Genomic DNA, 14,605 nt, shown 5'->3' with positions numbered 1-14,605 from the left:
AATCTAGACTTTCAAGCATTAGAAGAAACTACAGAATATGATGGTGGCTATAGCAGAGACTCTCTTATTATTAGGTAAGTTCTTTAACTTTTCAAGGGATATACAAGTAAACTGTATTTTACTAAATTCATGATGAAGAGGCACTATCTGTAATGTGAGGTTCATGTTTTTGAAGTACACACTGAAGTCCAACAAGAGCCAAGTATCATTTATTATTATTACTGAATTATGAGTATTTAATAAAGTCAGCAAATGATAAGATGTTTAACATGCTATTATAGAATAAACTCTTTAAACAAGGGAAAACTTATCAAAAGCTATTGAAGAAACTGAAGGGTAAAAAATGATGATTATTTTGCTCTTGATCTTTTTTACTCGTGTGCTTTCTTGTTGAGAGATGGAAGGGACTCATTAGATAATCCCCAACTGGCCAGGATTATTTCTAACACTATGCTACCTATTATTTGCCTAGTTTAGTAAAAAATGTGTCTCATAAACGTTTAGGGCCTTTTCATCTCCGACCTGGATTATTCCCACATACAGGAAAGGAAATTCCACATCTTGTTGCTTGCAGAATTTCCAATTAATTCTTCTCTTAGTGTGAGAGAATCTGTAGGAGCTGGGCTGGTAAAGTTCCCCTGTAATTCACTAGTCAACCCTTCAGGGGAGAAGTTCCTTAGTACACAGCAGGGGTAGCAGGTAGATTAATATTCAAAGTCCTTTGGGGTTGCTCTTACGGGATTTATGCCACAGTTTGCTCAACCACATCCTTCTCACTCACAGAGCCCATGTTGCACAGAAGGGCTTGTCGGGTCAAAAGTGGAATAATGCTGTAGAGAGCTTTCCCATCTTCCTCTGGGAGAGGATGGTATAGTTCTTGTAATCTTCGGCTTTCCCCTCCGGCCCATGGTTGTCTTTCTCTTCTAATCCTTCTCCAGTCTGTCTACATCATTCTAGTATTGAGGTTCCCAAATGTGAATGAAATATTGTGTGTGTAGTCTCTCTTATAAGTCTAGATATATTCAGATGATCTTCAAGACCATGAAATAAGAGATGGTGATGTTTTTTCCTCAATGATGAATTATCCTAATAAGATTTTGTGATGGGTGGAAGTGTCATAATTTGTTCTGGTGGGCCATTAGTGAGTTCATTCATTATCACATATAATCCAAACAAAAGGCCTTCAAACCATGTTATTTGTCAAGAACGAGGATGTGCAAAATAGTGTGTTTACCATAGTTATGATTATAGAAAAATGTAGGGGCTCCAAAAACTGCTCAGATTATTTTACATATAATCAGGCTGACACATTTTTGATGAATTATTGTTTTTATTCCTCTAATTTTGTGGAAGCCACCTTTAATTTCACCTCAGTTTTGATCTTAACACACAGCTGGTAACTGACACGTGACTTGAACTGTTTAGTCAGACAAATATTGATATGTTTGGTAATATGATAGGAAGAAGAGAGAAACAAGATTATCAGAGAATAGACAATGCTTTGCAATAAGAATAGTTGAAAAATATAGAAAATACAAACAGTATTGAAAAGAAATGGACAGCATCTGCAAATTATTTGCTAATTTTAGAATAAACTGAAACAGTCTTAAAAAGTTAACAGGTTAACCTTCAAGGATTTTGAAATACTTCAAATGTAGCTTCAAAACTTCCGCAGTTAGCAAATGTTTGAATGCAATCTTGTTCAACTCCTATATGCTCAGTTTGTATGTTGATTATTGTATCTGTGTTAGATGATCAAATATGGTGTCATATATGATAATGTGTCAGTTAGCAGCTCCAAATTGCATAATTCTGGCAGTTGTGAAAGTTACATACAAGTAGGGGGAGGTCTTGTTTGTATCAAATATTCTTAACAATATTTTTCTCTTGCTTTCTCAACTGTGTTTTTAATTTCCTCTCAATAGGGAATTCTGGGAAATAGTCCATTCATTTACAGATGAGCAGAAAAGACTATTTTTGCAGTTTACAACAGGCACGGACAGAGCACCTGTGGGAGGACTTGGAAAATTAAAGATGATTATAGCCAAAAATGGCCCAGACACAGAGAGGTAAAATATTGACCTTTTATTTGGTAAAAATTTTATTTTGACTTCTTAAAAATTAAGACGAGTTCTGCAAAGTGAAAATACTAGCAGCCAAATCTTTACATTAAAGTTAAGTATCTCTTAAATTAGCATTTTAATAATATTTTATCGTGCTTTGACCTCAAGGTTACGTGAAAACAACAGGTATAAATTTTAAAGCAAAGCTGGAGTATTGTTTGTTCTTACCTATGGAAGCAGATGAAATAGCATGGTATTTCGAAAAGATGATGATACTTATATGTGTGCGTTTTGCATTCCAATGGCTGAATTCTTCCTTTTCTGTTTTTCCTCAGATTACCGACATCTCACACATGCTTTAATGTCCTTTTGCTTCCGGAATACTCAAGCAAAGAAAAACTTAAAGAGAGATTGTTGAAGGCCATCACATATGCCAAAGGATTTGGCATGCTGTAATAAATAAATCAGTCTAACGAAAGGGATTAAAATTGGTGGTGGTGATGTCCCTGTCCAAAAAAGGCCATAAGATAGTGAGCTACAGTAGTCACCTGTGTTTGTGCCTCCCTTCTTTACTGGGGACACTGGGCTGGAACAGCAGATTTCAGCTGCTTATATGAACAAATTCTTTATTTTTTCTTTTAGCGTGAAAGTATTACCTATTCTTTCACTTGTATGTACAGAGAGGTTTTCCTGAATATTTATTTTAAGGGTTAAATCACTTTTGCTTGTGTTTATTACTGCTTGAAGTTGAGCCTTTTTGAGTATTTACAAGAAAACAAACTGTACTCTCCCAAGGAAAATATTGCCATCATTTGTAGACCCTGTAACCTTCAAGTATGTGCTATATTTTTGTCCCTGTATCTAATCAAATCAGGAACTGTACTTTTTTGAAGTTTGCTTTTGAAACTTGAAGTCTTGGAAAACAGTGTGATGCAATTACTGCTGTTCTAGCCCCCAAAGAGTTTCTGTTCAAAATCTTAATCAATAAAGATGGAAGGGAGAACTTGGAATGTTAAACTGCAGCCTTGAGAACTTTACTTTAGTCACAGCACAACAATTAAAACTCATTTCACTATGTGTTGTCTTCACATGTCTTGTAATATATTGTGTTTTAAATTAGCAAAACATATTTTAGTCTCTGAAAGGGTAGGAGTTTTAGTTACATTGTTTAAAAAAAAAAGTTTACTGGGGAAAGTGCATTTTCAGCCAAACAGCTTTAGAGTAGAGAATGAAGTTTGTTGAAAAAAGGATAGGAAGTTGCTATATTATAAACAAAAAGCATGTGGAAGTGCACTTAAAATGAAGTTTTATTATTAATTGCCTATTACGTTGACATTTTAAATAGACAATCCAAAGTCTTCCCTACATGTTATGTCATCATCCTTATTTAATGAACTGTTGTTCCTTTATCAAGGCACATGATCAGTGTTGCAACATATCAAAAGGGATGGCTATTGTACCTTATATTTTTCATCTGACAATAGACAGCATTGAAAATGATTAAAACAAACTTTTAAGGCTTACTTTATATTGTTTATTCCCAACTGTTAAATATACTGTTGGAAAGGAAATACTAAGGTTACTTTCCTCTGCTACATAAAATATACAATAGGTTTTGAATTTAAATCTACAAATCATATCAGAAGTAAATCCTTTACCTTTCGTAGTCTGTATATGTAATGTTAACTTCTCCTGTTGCAATATAAAATAAAGGGATTATGCATTTTTAACTAAGACGACATAATTGGCCTATCTCGTTTTACAACAAGCAACAGCTGATGTGCAGAGCTGAGCTTGTGCCTTGACAATTGCTATAACTGACTCTACTACAGATCAAATCCATTTGATGATTTGTGTGAAATTGGCAGTAAAGGGCATAGTTTTGAAATCATTGGAGGGAGAAAAGATGTCTTTTCAGGATTATTTTAATAAATTCTTTCTAGTAATAGAAACAGACAACTGTTATGTAACTATAATGCTGAATAAAACAGTGACGTTTTTCACCATGGTTCAGTGAAAAAGAAGACAGTGATTTCCTTTCATAAATTATCATGGGGCATCATGAAACTATTTATTTTGAAACCTTTATTTAAAGTATATTGTATGCTGAGGATGAGACAAACCTTAAGCTCTCCAGAAATGACATAACTCAGTGTTGCCAACCCTAAGTGTTCAAAAACCATGAGTGAGCCGAAACCATCAAGATTGCCTTAAAAATTGATTTTTTTTTTAAATGAGACTTGAAAAAATGGATTCTTTTTATCTGGTTTTTGAGGCTTTAGGGTGCACTTAGAATACATTTTCAAGATTTTCTCCACCACCATGTGGGCTAGAAACTTGTTGGTTTAAATGAAAGTTGGGAGTCTCACCTAATGTCTGCAGGAGCCAGAACTTCAAGAAAAAAAAAAATCATCTATTGCAAATCTCTCACTACAATGCTGCCTTACTGAGTCATTCGGGCTCCTTGCCATCTTCCTGTGCTTTAGATGGTGAGCATAGATGCTGCTTGTGATTGCCTTGAGGCACTTCGTAAGTATGAAAAGTTCTTGATACCACATGTTTATTCTAGAGCTGTTCAAACCATATCTCTCTAATGTGATTTGCCCAGGAAATGTTCTAAATGATATTTATGTCAAGTTTTCTCTGTGTAAGATTTGTGGTGACTTATTTTTATATAGCTCCAAAAGTGTGCTAGGCATTTCGCAGTCAGGTAAAAATACATGGTTCTTGCTTTGCGTCTGTTACATTCTAAATGGATGAGAGCTTTATACTCCAGAAGAAAAAGTAACATTAAAATAATGTAATTGTACTAGCTTTCAAAAAGCATGAATTGCTTTTGTGGGGGCATTACCAGATACATATGAACTTTGTAGAATTACCAGACTTCTGATTTAAAGATACCACCTACACTGGATCCTTAGGCCTGTGTTTTATCTCCTTAGCACAGCACTGATGGAATTCTCTGGACATAAAGACTTCTTTTACCCTTGAAGGGTAGAAGTAGCGGTAGTAAGCCAGAACCCTTACTGGCAGCTGCCCGCTGTAAATACTGCCCTGAAACGTTCCACTCAGTTTCATTTACTGATCCTATCAAGAAAGCAGCATTTCCCTCAAAGGACTGGCTTTTCTGTCTTCAGCTATTCAGGATTTCTAGGAACCCTGACTGAATATGCTTCACTATTACTTATCTCCCTGGTACAGTCAAAGGCCTACAAAACTGAGCTTGGGAACTTTGGTACACCTGTGCAGCACCTTAATGCCTGCTTCTAGGCATTTTGGTGCACACCTTCCCCCCAAGGTAAAGGTGTGGGTGGCATTCTGGAATTTATTTTTTTTTTGCCAGCACCTTGCTGTTTTTACTAGGTTCACAGAGCTCTACCATTATTGTTGTCCTCGGCACACTGACCCCTTAATATCTTAGGCACCTGAACACCTTACAGTGAGAGCATGTAGCCTGGTTCAATGCCTTGTTTAGTGCTCATCAATTATTTGGTTCAACGTCCAGCACTTCCTTCAGTGCCCAGGTATCTATGGTCCATTTATTTCAGGCATGGCATTTAGGGAGGAAAGAAGGTTGCTCAGATGCTTCAACCATTTGCTCAGCGGGCACGCAACATTTGGGAACATGGAGCTTGAAGGCGGTGCTACTGACAGTGATGGGTGCCTGGAACTGCAGTACTGCTGAGCCTCCGTGGCCCACCAGCCTGGGCTCCCTTTACACTGTACTACACTGACCAGCCTGCCAAGCCCTCTCCCAGGCTACAGCCTGCACTTTTACCATCACACGTACAGAGGGACACACCTAGCTGCAGTTATATGTGGAGGCTGTGATTGGCTCTGGATGGGAAGGCTTCAGCTAAGGCGCTTCCCGGCTACTCAGGTATACTCATCTGTCTGGGGTATAATATAAACCCAAAACTTATCTTTCACTGCACAGTGTAAGCTCATGAAATTCACCCCCCTTTCTCCGTGTGGAGAGGAAATATACAACAGCTTTCTGCCATGAGTTATGATTTCCACATGCTGGTTTTAGACAAAGTAAAAAGTTTATTAACTACAAAAAATTAAGTGATTATAAAGGGTAGCAAACAAATCAAAGCAGATTATCTAGCAAATGAACAAAACATGCTAAAGAGATTGGATATGAATAGCAAATTCTCACTCTAAATGATTATGCAAGCAGGCTTCAGGCTCTTAAGGGGCAAGCTGTGCTGGCTTTCAGCTTAGAAACCCCAGTTCCCTTCACAGGCTAAAAATCACTTTAGCCTGTGTCCAGCACTTCTCCCTCCAGTTCATCTTTGTTCCTCAGGTCTTTCCAGGAGTCGTCTTGGGCAGGGAGTCAGTGAAGAACCATGATGATGTCATTTCCATGCCCTATATAGCTTTTGCATATGATGGGAACCCTTGGTCTCAAAGCTTGATTCCCACACTAGTCAATGAAACAACACTGGAATTCCAAGATGGAGTCTAGCACCAGGTGACCTGGTCACACGTCCCTGTGGTGTTACAGCAGACATGAGTCAGAGCCTGTTTGTAGCATCCTCAGGAAGGCCCCCAGGTGGGAAATAAGCTGCGTCTATGGGCTATTGTTCTTCCTAATGGTTCATTAATTTGAATGGGCCCTTCCCAGCCAGCCCTCTAGACCGAGAGTCTTTTGTCTAGTGGGTGTTCCCCATGTGTAAACAAATTTGTAATAGATACATAGTCAATATTCACAACTTGAGATACAAAAATGATACATGCATACAAACAGGATAATCATATTGTGACAAAGTTCCTCCTCTAGCTGGGTGGGTCTTGCGCTTATTGGCGGATTTGCTTGCCTCGGAGATTCACAGCAGTCCTCAGTTTGGCCATTTTTGTGAACCCATAGTCCAGGTCAACTCCTCCAGTGTCTGATCAGCAGTTGGGAGGTTTGGGGGGAACCCGGGCCCGCCCTCTACTCTGGGTTCCAGCCCAGGGCCCTGTGGAATGCAGCTGTCTAGAGTGTCGCTTGGAACAACTGTGCGACAGCTACAACTCCCTGGGCTACTTCCCCATGGCCTTCTCCTAATGCCTTCTTTATCCTCGCCATAGGACCTTCCCCCTGGTGTCTGATAATGTTTGTACACCTCAGTCCTCCAACAGTCAGTGTTCTCACTCTCAGCTCCTAGTGCCTCTTGCTCCCAGCTCCTCACACGCACACCACAAACTGAAGTGAGCTCCTTTTTAAACCCAGGTGCCCTGATTAGCCTGCCTGTCTTAATTGATTCTGGCAGCTTCTTGATTGGCTGCAGGTGTTCTAATCAGCCTGTCTGCCTTAATTGTTTCCAGAAAGTTCCTAATTGTTCTGGAACCTTCCCTGTTGGGAAACGGGATGTCCCTCGCTTGTTCCTCAGCTATCAGCTTTCTATTCTTTCCTAAAGCCCCCTGGCCTGGATTTTTCTTACTTTTCGACCCTGCCTTAGTTCCCCTCCCCCCCCTGACCGGGCCAGATGCTTTTTTGTTTTGGTTTGGTTTTTTGCTGTTTTTCTTTGCTGCCGTTGAGTGCTGGTCGGCTGCCAGCTTGCCGCCAGCACCCCCGCCCCACGCCTGCTCTCGGGTGCAGCTACTTGCCTCAGCTGAAACCCCCGAAGGAGGGGGGGAAGACTGCCGACCCGCTATCCCGAGGGGGGAGTGGAAGCCCCCAGACCCAGCCGTTTTGCTGTCAGCTTATTTCTGTAATTTTTCTCAGCTTGCCGGAAGCCTTGGAACACAGCCAACATAGCTGGAGAAGAAGATTTCAGAAGACAGGAGAAATAACCCAGGGAAGCTACAAATCATCGTGAAAGGGCCCGTAAGACTGAGTAATTTTCTGAATTATACTCTCGTGGGGGGAAGTTTGACTGTGTTTTAATTGTGTCTGTGGTGGCACAGGGGGTGTGGCACGGAGCTGCCCCCCGATCCATCGGTGCCCCTAACCCCCCACCATTACTACAACTGTCACGGCCCCCCCGCCATTCATACCTGCTGGCAACCTGCCATCTGCCTTCAAATCCAGCTGTTTGCTTTGAACTTTGCCTTTCAGACCGGACATAACAGCTAACCAAACGAGACTCTTTGGACAAACATGCGTGGGTACACACACACACACACACCCCGGACTGTTTATTTTACAGCTTGCCCCCATCACCGGACCCCGCTTCTTGTTTTTTCCCCCTTCCAGTCCAACCCATTTAGCACCCCCCCACCCCCGCCTGCAGCCCAGCAGAGAGGAGCGGTTAATCTGCTTCCCCCTCTCCCCTCCTCCTTCCGGTGTCTCCCCGTCTCTCCCTGCTCACAATGGCAGGGAATGAGAGGGGCAAGGCCCCTCTAACAAAATCAGCTGCTGGGGCACCGGCAGCAGGAGGCACCGGGTGATCACTGCTGCTGCTGCACCCACCACCCCCCCAGATTCTAGGAAACCCCCCTTCAGCCGGCCGGAAAGGCCAGGGCGGGAAGAAAGGAAAGGGCCCCGCTAAAACCACTAGGCCCTCCATGGCAGGGGCTGCCCCCACAGCTGTGGCCTCATCATCGACCGTGGCGTCCCTCCCTGCGTTTCCCTCCACCAGCTCTGCGAATGTTCCGCGGCCCCCAGGACGTTTGCCCGGGTGGTGACGGGCTCCCCCCTGCCTGCCACCTCATCATCTCGCCCACCCCCTGCCTCCGCTACCCTCACCAGTGGCCGGGGCCCTTTCCACACCTTGACCAGGAGGCACGGTGTCCGTTGCCTCCTGGTGCCCGCCTCGCCCCACGTGGAGACATACGTGCAGGCGTTGGCGAAGGTGGTAGGACCCACGGCTATTGTGGTGGCCTCCAAGATGTATGGGAAGGTCGTTTTTTTCTTAGCTGTGGAGGCTGCCGCCCAGGAGGCGGTGGAGAGGGGCCTGGCGGTGGGGGCGGGTGTTTGTCCCCCTGGAGCCGCTAGAAGACCTGGGTGTTCGCCTTGTCCTCACCTCCGTTCCTCCCTTCTTACCCAATGTTGCCCTGTTGCCCGCTCTCTCCACCCTGGGGAAACTTGTCTCTGTCATCAGCCCTCTCCTGCTGGGCTACAAGGACCCCACCCTCCGTCACGCCCTTTCGTTCCGCCGGCAAGTGCAGCTTCTACTGCCGGCAGGGGCACGTGACAGAGAGGCGCTTGAGGGGTCCTTTCTAGTCCCCTACGAGGGAGCCCGCTATCGGGTCTTTTACTCCACTGGAGAGGCCCGGTGCTACCTCTGCCGCTCAGCGGGGCATGTCCGCAGAGACTGCCCTTTGGCCTGGGGGGGAGGGGCACCCGAGACCCGGCAGGACATCAGCCCTGTCGTTGCCGACGCCCCTGGCTACCCGGCACCTGAAACCAACCCTCCTCCTACTCGATCCATCGCTGCTCCCGTCCGGGCCCAAGAGATACCTTCCCTACAACGCCCAGGAAAGCAAGAGAGTCCCACCCTTGCTATTACCAATCCGGCAGAGCCTATGGAGGAGGGTTTGGCAAGGATATTACCGGGTATAGGAGAGGGCCCGCCCCAAGGAGAACCCCCCGCCCTTCATGCTGCCTCACCGCTACCCCCCCAAACCCCTGAACCATCGCCTCCGCCTCCCGACATGACCCCTGCTTACCAACCCCCAGACGACGCTATGGAGGGCTGGACCCTAGTCCAGGGGAAGCAAGGCAAGTGGAAGGCTCGAGCTCCACTGCATCCATCCGACGTGGAAGCCCCCCGGAAGACCAGGAAAGGAGGCACTGATATTGAGCCTCCCACTACGGCCACGAGTGAGATCCATCCGCTGGTGTCGGGAGGGGAAGACAGACTGGCATTGGAGGGCAGAATCCCCCCTCCACGGGAGACCCTCCCCTCCCGAGGACGCCCCTTCTGCCCGGACACCACCCGAACCCCCCGCCAATAAGGAACCCCCCACCAATAAGGAACCCCCACACCCCCAGCCCTCCGCATGACGCCTCTCATTATCACAATCCTGAATACCAGGGGCTGTAGGATGGCTCTTCACAGGTCCCAGGTGCTCTCTTACCTTCGGGAAGGGAGGTACTCTGTAGTTTTCCTGCAGGAGACCCATACGGATCCGACCGCCAAGGGCGGCTGGAGTGGAGGGACGGGGTCTACTTTAGCCACTTCATGACTTGGCAAGCTGGAGTGGCGACCCTGTTCTCCCCCAACCTACAGCCCCAGGTGCTAGGGGTCACTGAGGTGCCGGGCCACCTGCTGCATCGCCGAGTCCGTATGGAGGGGCTCGTGGTCAACTTTGTTAATATCTATGCCCCGACAACAAGCCCGAAATGGCCACAATTCTATCAGCAGGTGTCCGACTTCCTCAGCACCCTAGATTCTCACGAGTGCCTAGTCCTGGGAGGGGAATTTAACACCACCCTCGAGGAATGGGACCACTCAGGGGCCGAGCTGAGCCCGTCCGCCGCGAACATTCTCTGAGAAATAGTCGAATATCACTCCCTAGTAGACGTCTGGCGTGACCACCACCCAGATGACACTTCCACATTCACCTGTGTCCGGGTGGAGGCCCATCGGTCACACCACTCTCGGTTGGACCGTATTTATTTATCCCGTTTCCATCTTTCACAGGCCCACTCCTCCAACATTCGGCCGGCCCCATTTTCCGACCATCATTTAGCCACCATAACAGCCTCCCTCCGTGCAGAGAGGCCGGAGCCGGCCTATTGGCACTTTAACAACAGCCTGTTGGAGGATGTGGGCTTCGTGACGTCCTTCCGGGAGTTCTGGCTGGCCTGGCGAGAGCAGCGGCGTGCCTTTCCCTCGGCGCGGCGATGGTGGGATCTAGGGAAGGTGCCCGCAAAGCTCTTCTGCCGTGACTATACCCGGGGCACCAGCCGACGGAGGAATGCAGTGATAGAGCAGTTGGAATGGGAGGTCTTGGAGATGGAGAGGCATCTGGCCGCCAGCCCCGAGGACCCATTCCTCTGCGGAGCGTGCCGGGAGAAGCGGGAGGAGCTCCGGGCCCTCGAGGACCATCAGGCCCGAGGTGCCTTTGTTCGATCCCGCATCTGCCTCCTTCGGGAGATGGACCGCGGCTCCCATTTCTTCTACGCCCTGGAGAAAACGAGGGGGGCCAAGAAACACGTCACCTGCCTTCTAGCAGAAGACGGCGCCCCCCTCACGGATCTGGTGGAGATGTGTGGGAGGGCCCGTGACTTCTACACAAGCCTTTTCACCCCGGATCCAACCGATCCTCGCGCTTGCAGGGTGCTCTGGGAGGAACTCCCCACGGTCAGCGTGGGCGACCGAGACCTGCTAGAGCTGCCTCTCACCCTGGCCGAGTTCTCAGAAGCCCTCCGTCGCATGCCCACCAATAAATCTCCGGGCATAGACGGGCTGACCGTGGAGTTCTACCGCGCATTCTGGGACATCTTTGGCCCAGACCTAGCCACTGTCTGGGCTGAGTCTTTGCAGGGCGGGGTCCTCCCTCTTTCGTGCAGGTGAGCAGTGCTCGCCTTGCTGCCGAAGAAGGGGGACCTCCGCGATTTACGAAACTGGCGTCCCGTCTCACTCCTTAGCACGGACTACAAAATCGTAGCAAAAGCAATCTCGCTGCGGCTAGGGTCCGTGATGGCAGACGTGATCCACCCAGAATACTATCCCGGGTCGCAGCATTTTTGACAACCTCTTTCTAGTCCGAGACCTTTTGGAACTCGGGCATAGAGACGGTCTGTCGTTCGCCCTCCTGTCTCTCAATCAGGAGAAGGTGTTCGATAGAGTAGACCATGAGTATCTCCTGAGCACTCTGCAGGTGTTCAGATTCAGACCTCAGTTTGTGAGTTTTCTCTGGGTGCTGTACGCCTCCGCGGAGTGTTTGGTTAGGCTCACTGGACCCTGACTGAACCGGTCAGCTTCGGGCGAGGAGTGCGGCAGGGGTGCCCCCTCTCAGGCCAGTTGTACGCTCTGGCGATGGAGGCTTTCCTCTGTCTCCTCCGCAGGAGGTTGACAGGGTTGGTGCTGCGGGAGCCGGAGCTGCGGCTGGTCCTGTCGGCGTACGCCGATGACGTGCTCCTCGTGGTCCAGGACCCGGGCGACTTGGCATGAGTGGAGGCTTGCCAGGCCATCTACACGGCAGCCTCCTCCGCCTGAGTCAACTGGGTCAAGAGCTCTCGCTTGGCGGTGGGGGACTGGCGGCAGGTGAGCTCCCTCCCACCCGCGCTTCAGACCATCCGGTGGAGTGCGGGTCCACTGCTCTATCTCGGCGTTTACCTTTCCTCCACACAGCCTTCCCCGCCGGAGAACTGGCAAAATTTAGAGGGCAGGGTGATAGAGCGGCTCCGGAAATTGATGAGGCTACTCCGATGTCTCTCCCTCCGAGGGAGAGCACTGGTGCTTAACCAACTAGTCCTGTCCAAGCTCTGGTACCGGCTCAACACCCTGGCCCCGGCCCCGGGTTTCCTGACCCACCTCCGGACAACGATTCTAGAATTCTTTTGGTCAGGAATGCACTGGGCCCCTGTTGGGGTTCTTCATCTACCCCTGAAGGAAGGAGGGCAGTGTCTGCACACTCAGGTCCGTGTCTTCTGCCTCTAGGCCCTACAGAGGCTCCTTTATAGTGCACATAGTTCAACGTGGAGCATACTGGCGCACACCTTCCTGCGCCGCTTCCAAGAGCTCCGATACGACCGGCAGCTCTTTTATCTCTGTCTGAGAGGTTTTCCACGAGACCTCTCCAGGCTGCCGGTCTTCTACCAGGACCTCCTCCGGACCTGGAAATGGGTTTTTAATTACCAGGTCCATGGCGGCCACCGAGGGGGCAGATCTCCTCGCGGAGCCCCTGCTACACAACCCCCAGCTCCGTGTGCAGGCAGCGGAGTCCCGCTCGGTGCGCCAGAGTTTGGTCCTGGCGGAAGTCACGAGGGTTGAAGACCTCCTGGACTACAACCAGGGAGACTGGCTGGATCCCCTGATGCTCGCTCGGCGCATGGGGCTCTCTAGACCTCATACCCCCGGCGCGTACTTCAGGAGGTGAAGGTCACCTTGACACCCGCTGCTTGGGCTTATCTCAACCGAGGTCTGCGCAAGGGTGCACCCCGCCCACCCTCTACCCCAGGCCTGCCGGACCTTTCAATTGGGCCCCTACCCCGTAGATCCCAACAAACCCCTCACCCTTTCACTGCAAGCCAGCTGCATGAACTGCAGCCGGTCAGCTTCCAAATTGCGCCATGGAAATATCTATACACACTCACGCTTCACACCCTTCACGCCCACACCCTGGTGTCCCACCCCGATACAAAGGGGCGGGACCTCCTGCCACCTTTGGAGGGTGAGCAACCCCGGTGGGCCAGCCTGTATTCCACCTTGGTCCCGAGGCCCCTCGGGGGACCTTAGTTGGCAGCTCCTTCACGGAGCTGTGAGCACGGGCGTGTTTTTGACGCGGTTCACCCCCATCCCGGATACTTGCCCTTTTTGCAACGTGAGGGAAACCCTGGCGCATGTATATTTAGAATGTGCCAGGCTGCAGCCCCTTTTTCAGCTCCTCACGAATATTTTATTATGCTTTTGGCTACACTTTTCCCCTCACCTTTTTATCTATACACTCCCCATCCGTGGCCCCACAAAGTTGCGAGATCTCCTGGTTAACCTCCTCCTAGCCCTAGCTAAAACAGCCATTTATAAAACCAGAGAGGGGAGGTTGGCTAATGAGGCGTCCTGCAATTGTAGGGCCGTTTTCTGATCCTCAGTACATTCACGTATCCAGGTGGAGTTCCTCTGGGCGGCGTCCACCGACTCCCTTAACGCCTTCGAGGAGTGGTGGGCGCTGTCCAAGGTTCTCTGCTCGGTGACCCCGTCCGGTTCCCTCCATCTGACCCTTTGATTGAGGGGAAGAGCGAGAGACCCCAGCCCCAGCCATTGCCACTGTGGATACCATCATCACTGTCACCTAGGAGGGGTCCTATCACACGTGGTGTACGTCCCCCCAACCCCCAGACCGCCCACCCCGCAGCCGTGCCCATCTTGTCAGGTACTCTCAGGAGAGGGATAATCGGTGACACTGGGCGTGGCACTAGGTAACTCGAGGGGTGGAAGACCACGAGTGTTGAGGAAGCCCCCCCGCTCTGGTCCCAGACTAGCCTGAACACTTCTCCCTCCTAAAGGCTGCTGTGTTATTTGTGTTTGCTTTTGTTTTGTTGCATAGTTTTGCTTTATCCTTTTTGGTGATTCTTTGTAAGTGTTACACAAATAAAATTCTTTTCTGCTTCAAAAAAAAAATCACTTTCCTGTAGCCATCTGGCATGATCCTGTCCCAATATTCAGTAAATCATACCCTTACCTATGACACATCACATGACTTATCTTGCACAAAATAATTACAATTGTCATAATCATATAATAAAATCTCTATGAAGAATATGGGGGGCAGTGTCACACTGACCTCTACTCATCACATATACAGAAGGCAGGCACCAAGAGGGCTAACAGCTCCCTGAGATACCCCAGACTCAAAGCAGCTTGTATTGAGGTTTCCTGACTGCTTCAAAGCAGTGAATACAAAGGAGGAGAGATATCCGTTCCTAGTATCACTCTATAGTA

At 48.4% G+C, this 14,605-nt stretch overlaps 1 protein-coding gene across 6 annotated transcripts in view; it reads left to right on the top strand.

The window, feature by feature from the left end:
• The window catches only part of UBE3A (ubiquitin protein ligase E3A), a 94,356-nt gene extending 90,269 nt beyond the window's left edge, over nt 1-4,087 (top strand). For all 6 annotated transcript variants that reach the window (XM_073353037.2, XM_073353058.2, XM_073353018.2 and 3 more), the window contains 3 exons: nt 1-74; nt 1,926-2,069; nt 2,399-4,087. In XM_073353037.2, the coding sequence (XP_073209138.1) occupies nt 1-74; nt 1,926-2,069; nt 2,399-2,519 (339 nt within the window). In that variant the 3' untranslated portion in view covers nt 2,520-4,087. The remainder of the gene's footprint in view (nt 75-1,925; nt 2,070-2,398) is intronic.
• The last annotated feature ends 10,518 nt before the right edge of the window (nt 4,088-14,605 follow it).

Source organism: Lepidochelys kempii, chromosome 1 (genome assembly GCF_965140285.1).
Source record: "Lepidochelys kempii isolate rLepKem1 chromosome 1, rLepKem1.hap1, whole genome shotgun sequence".
Classification (NCBI taxonomy): domain Eukaryota; kingdom Metazoa; phylum Chordata; order Testudines; family Cheloniidae; genus Lepidochelys; species Lepidochelys kempii.
The sequence above is the reverse complement of the archived record's forward strand: the minus strand, read 5'-3'. Positions and strand labels throughout refer to the sequence as shown.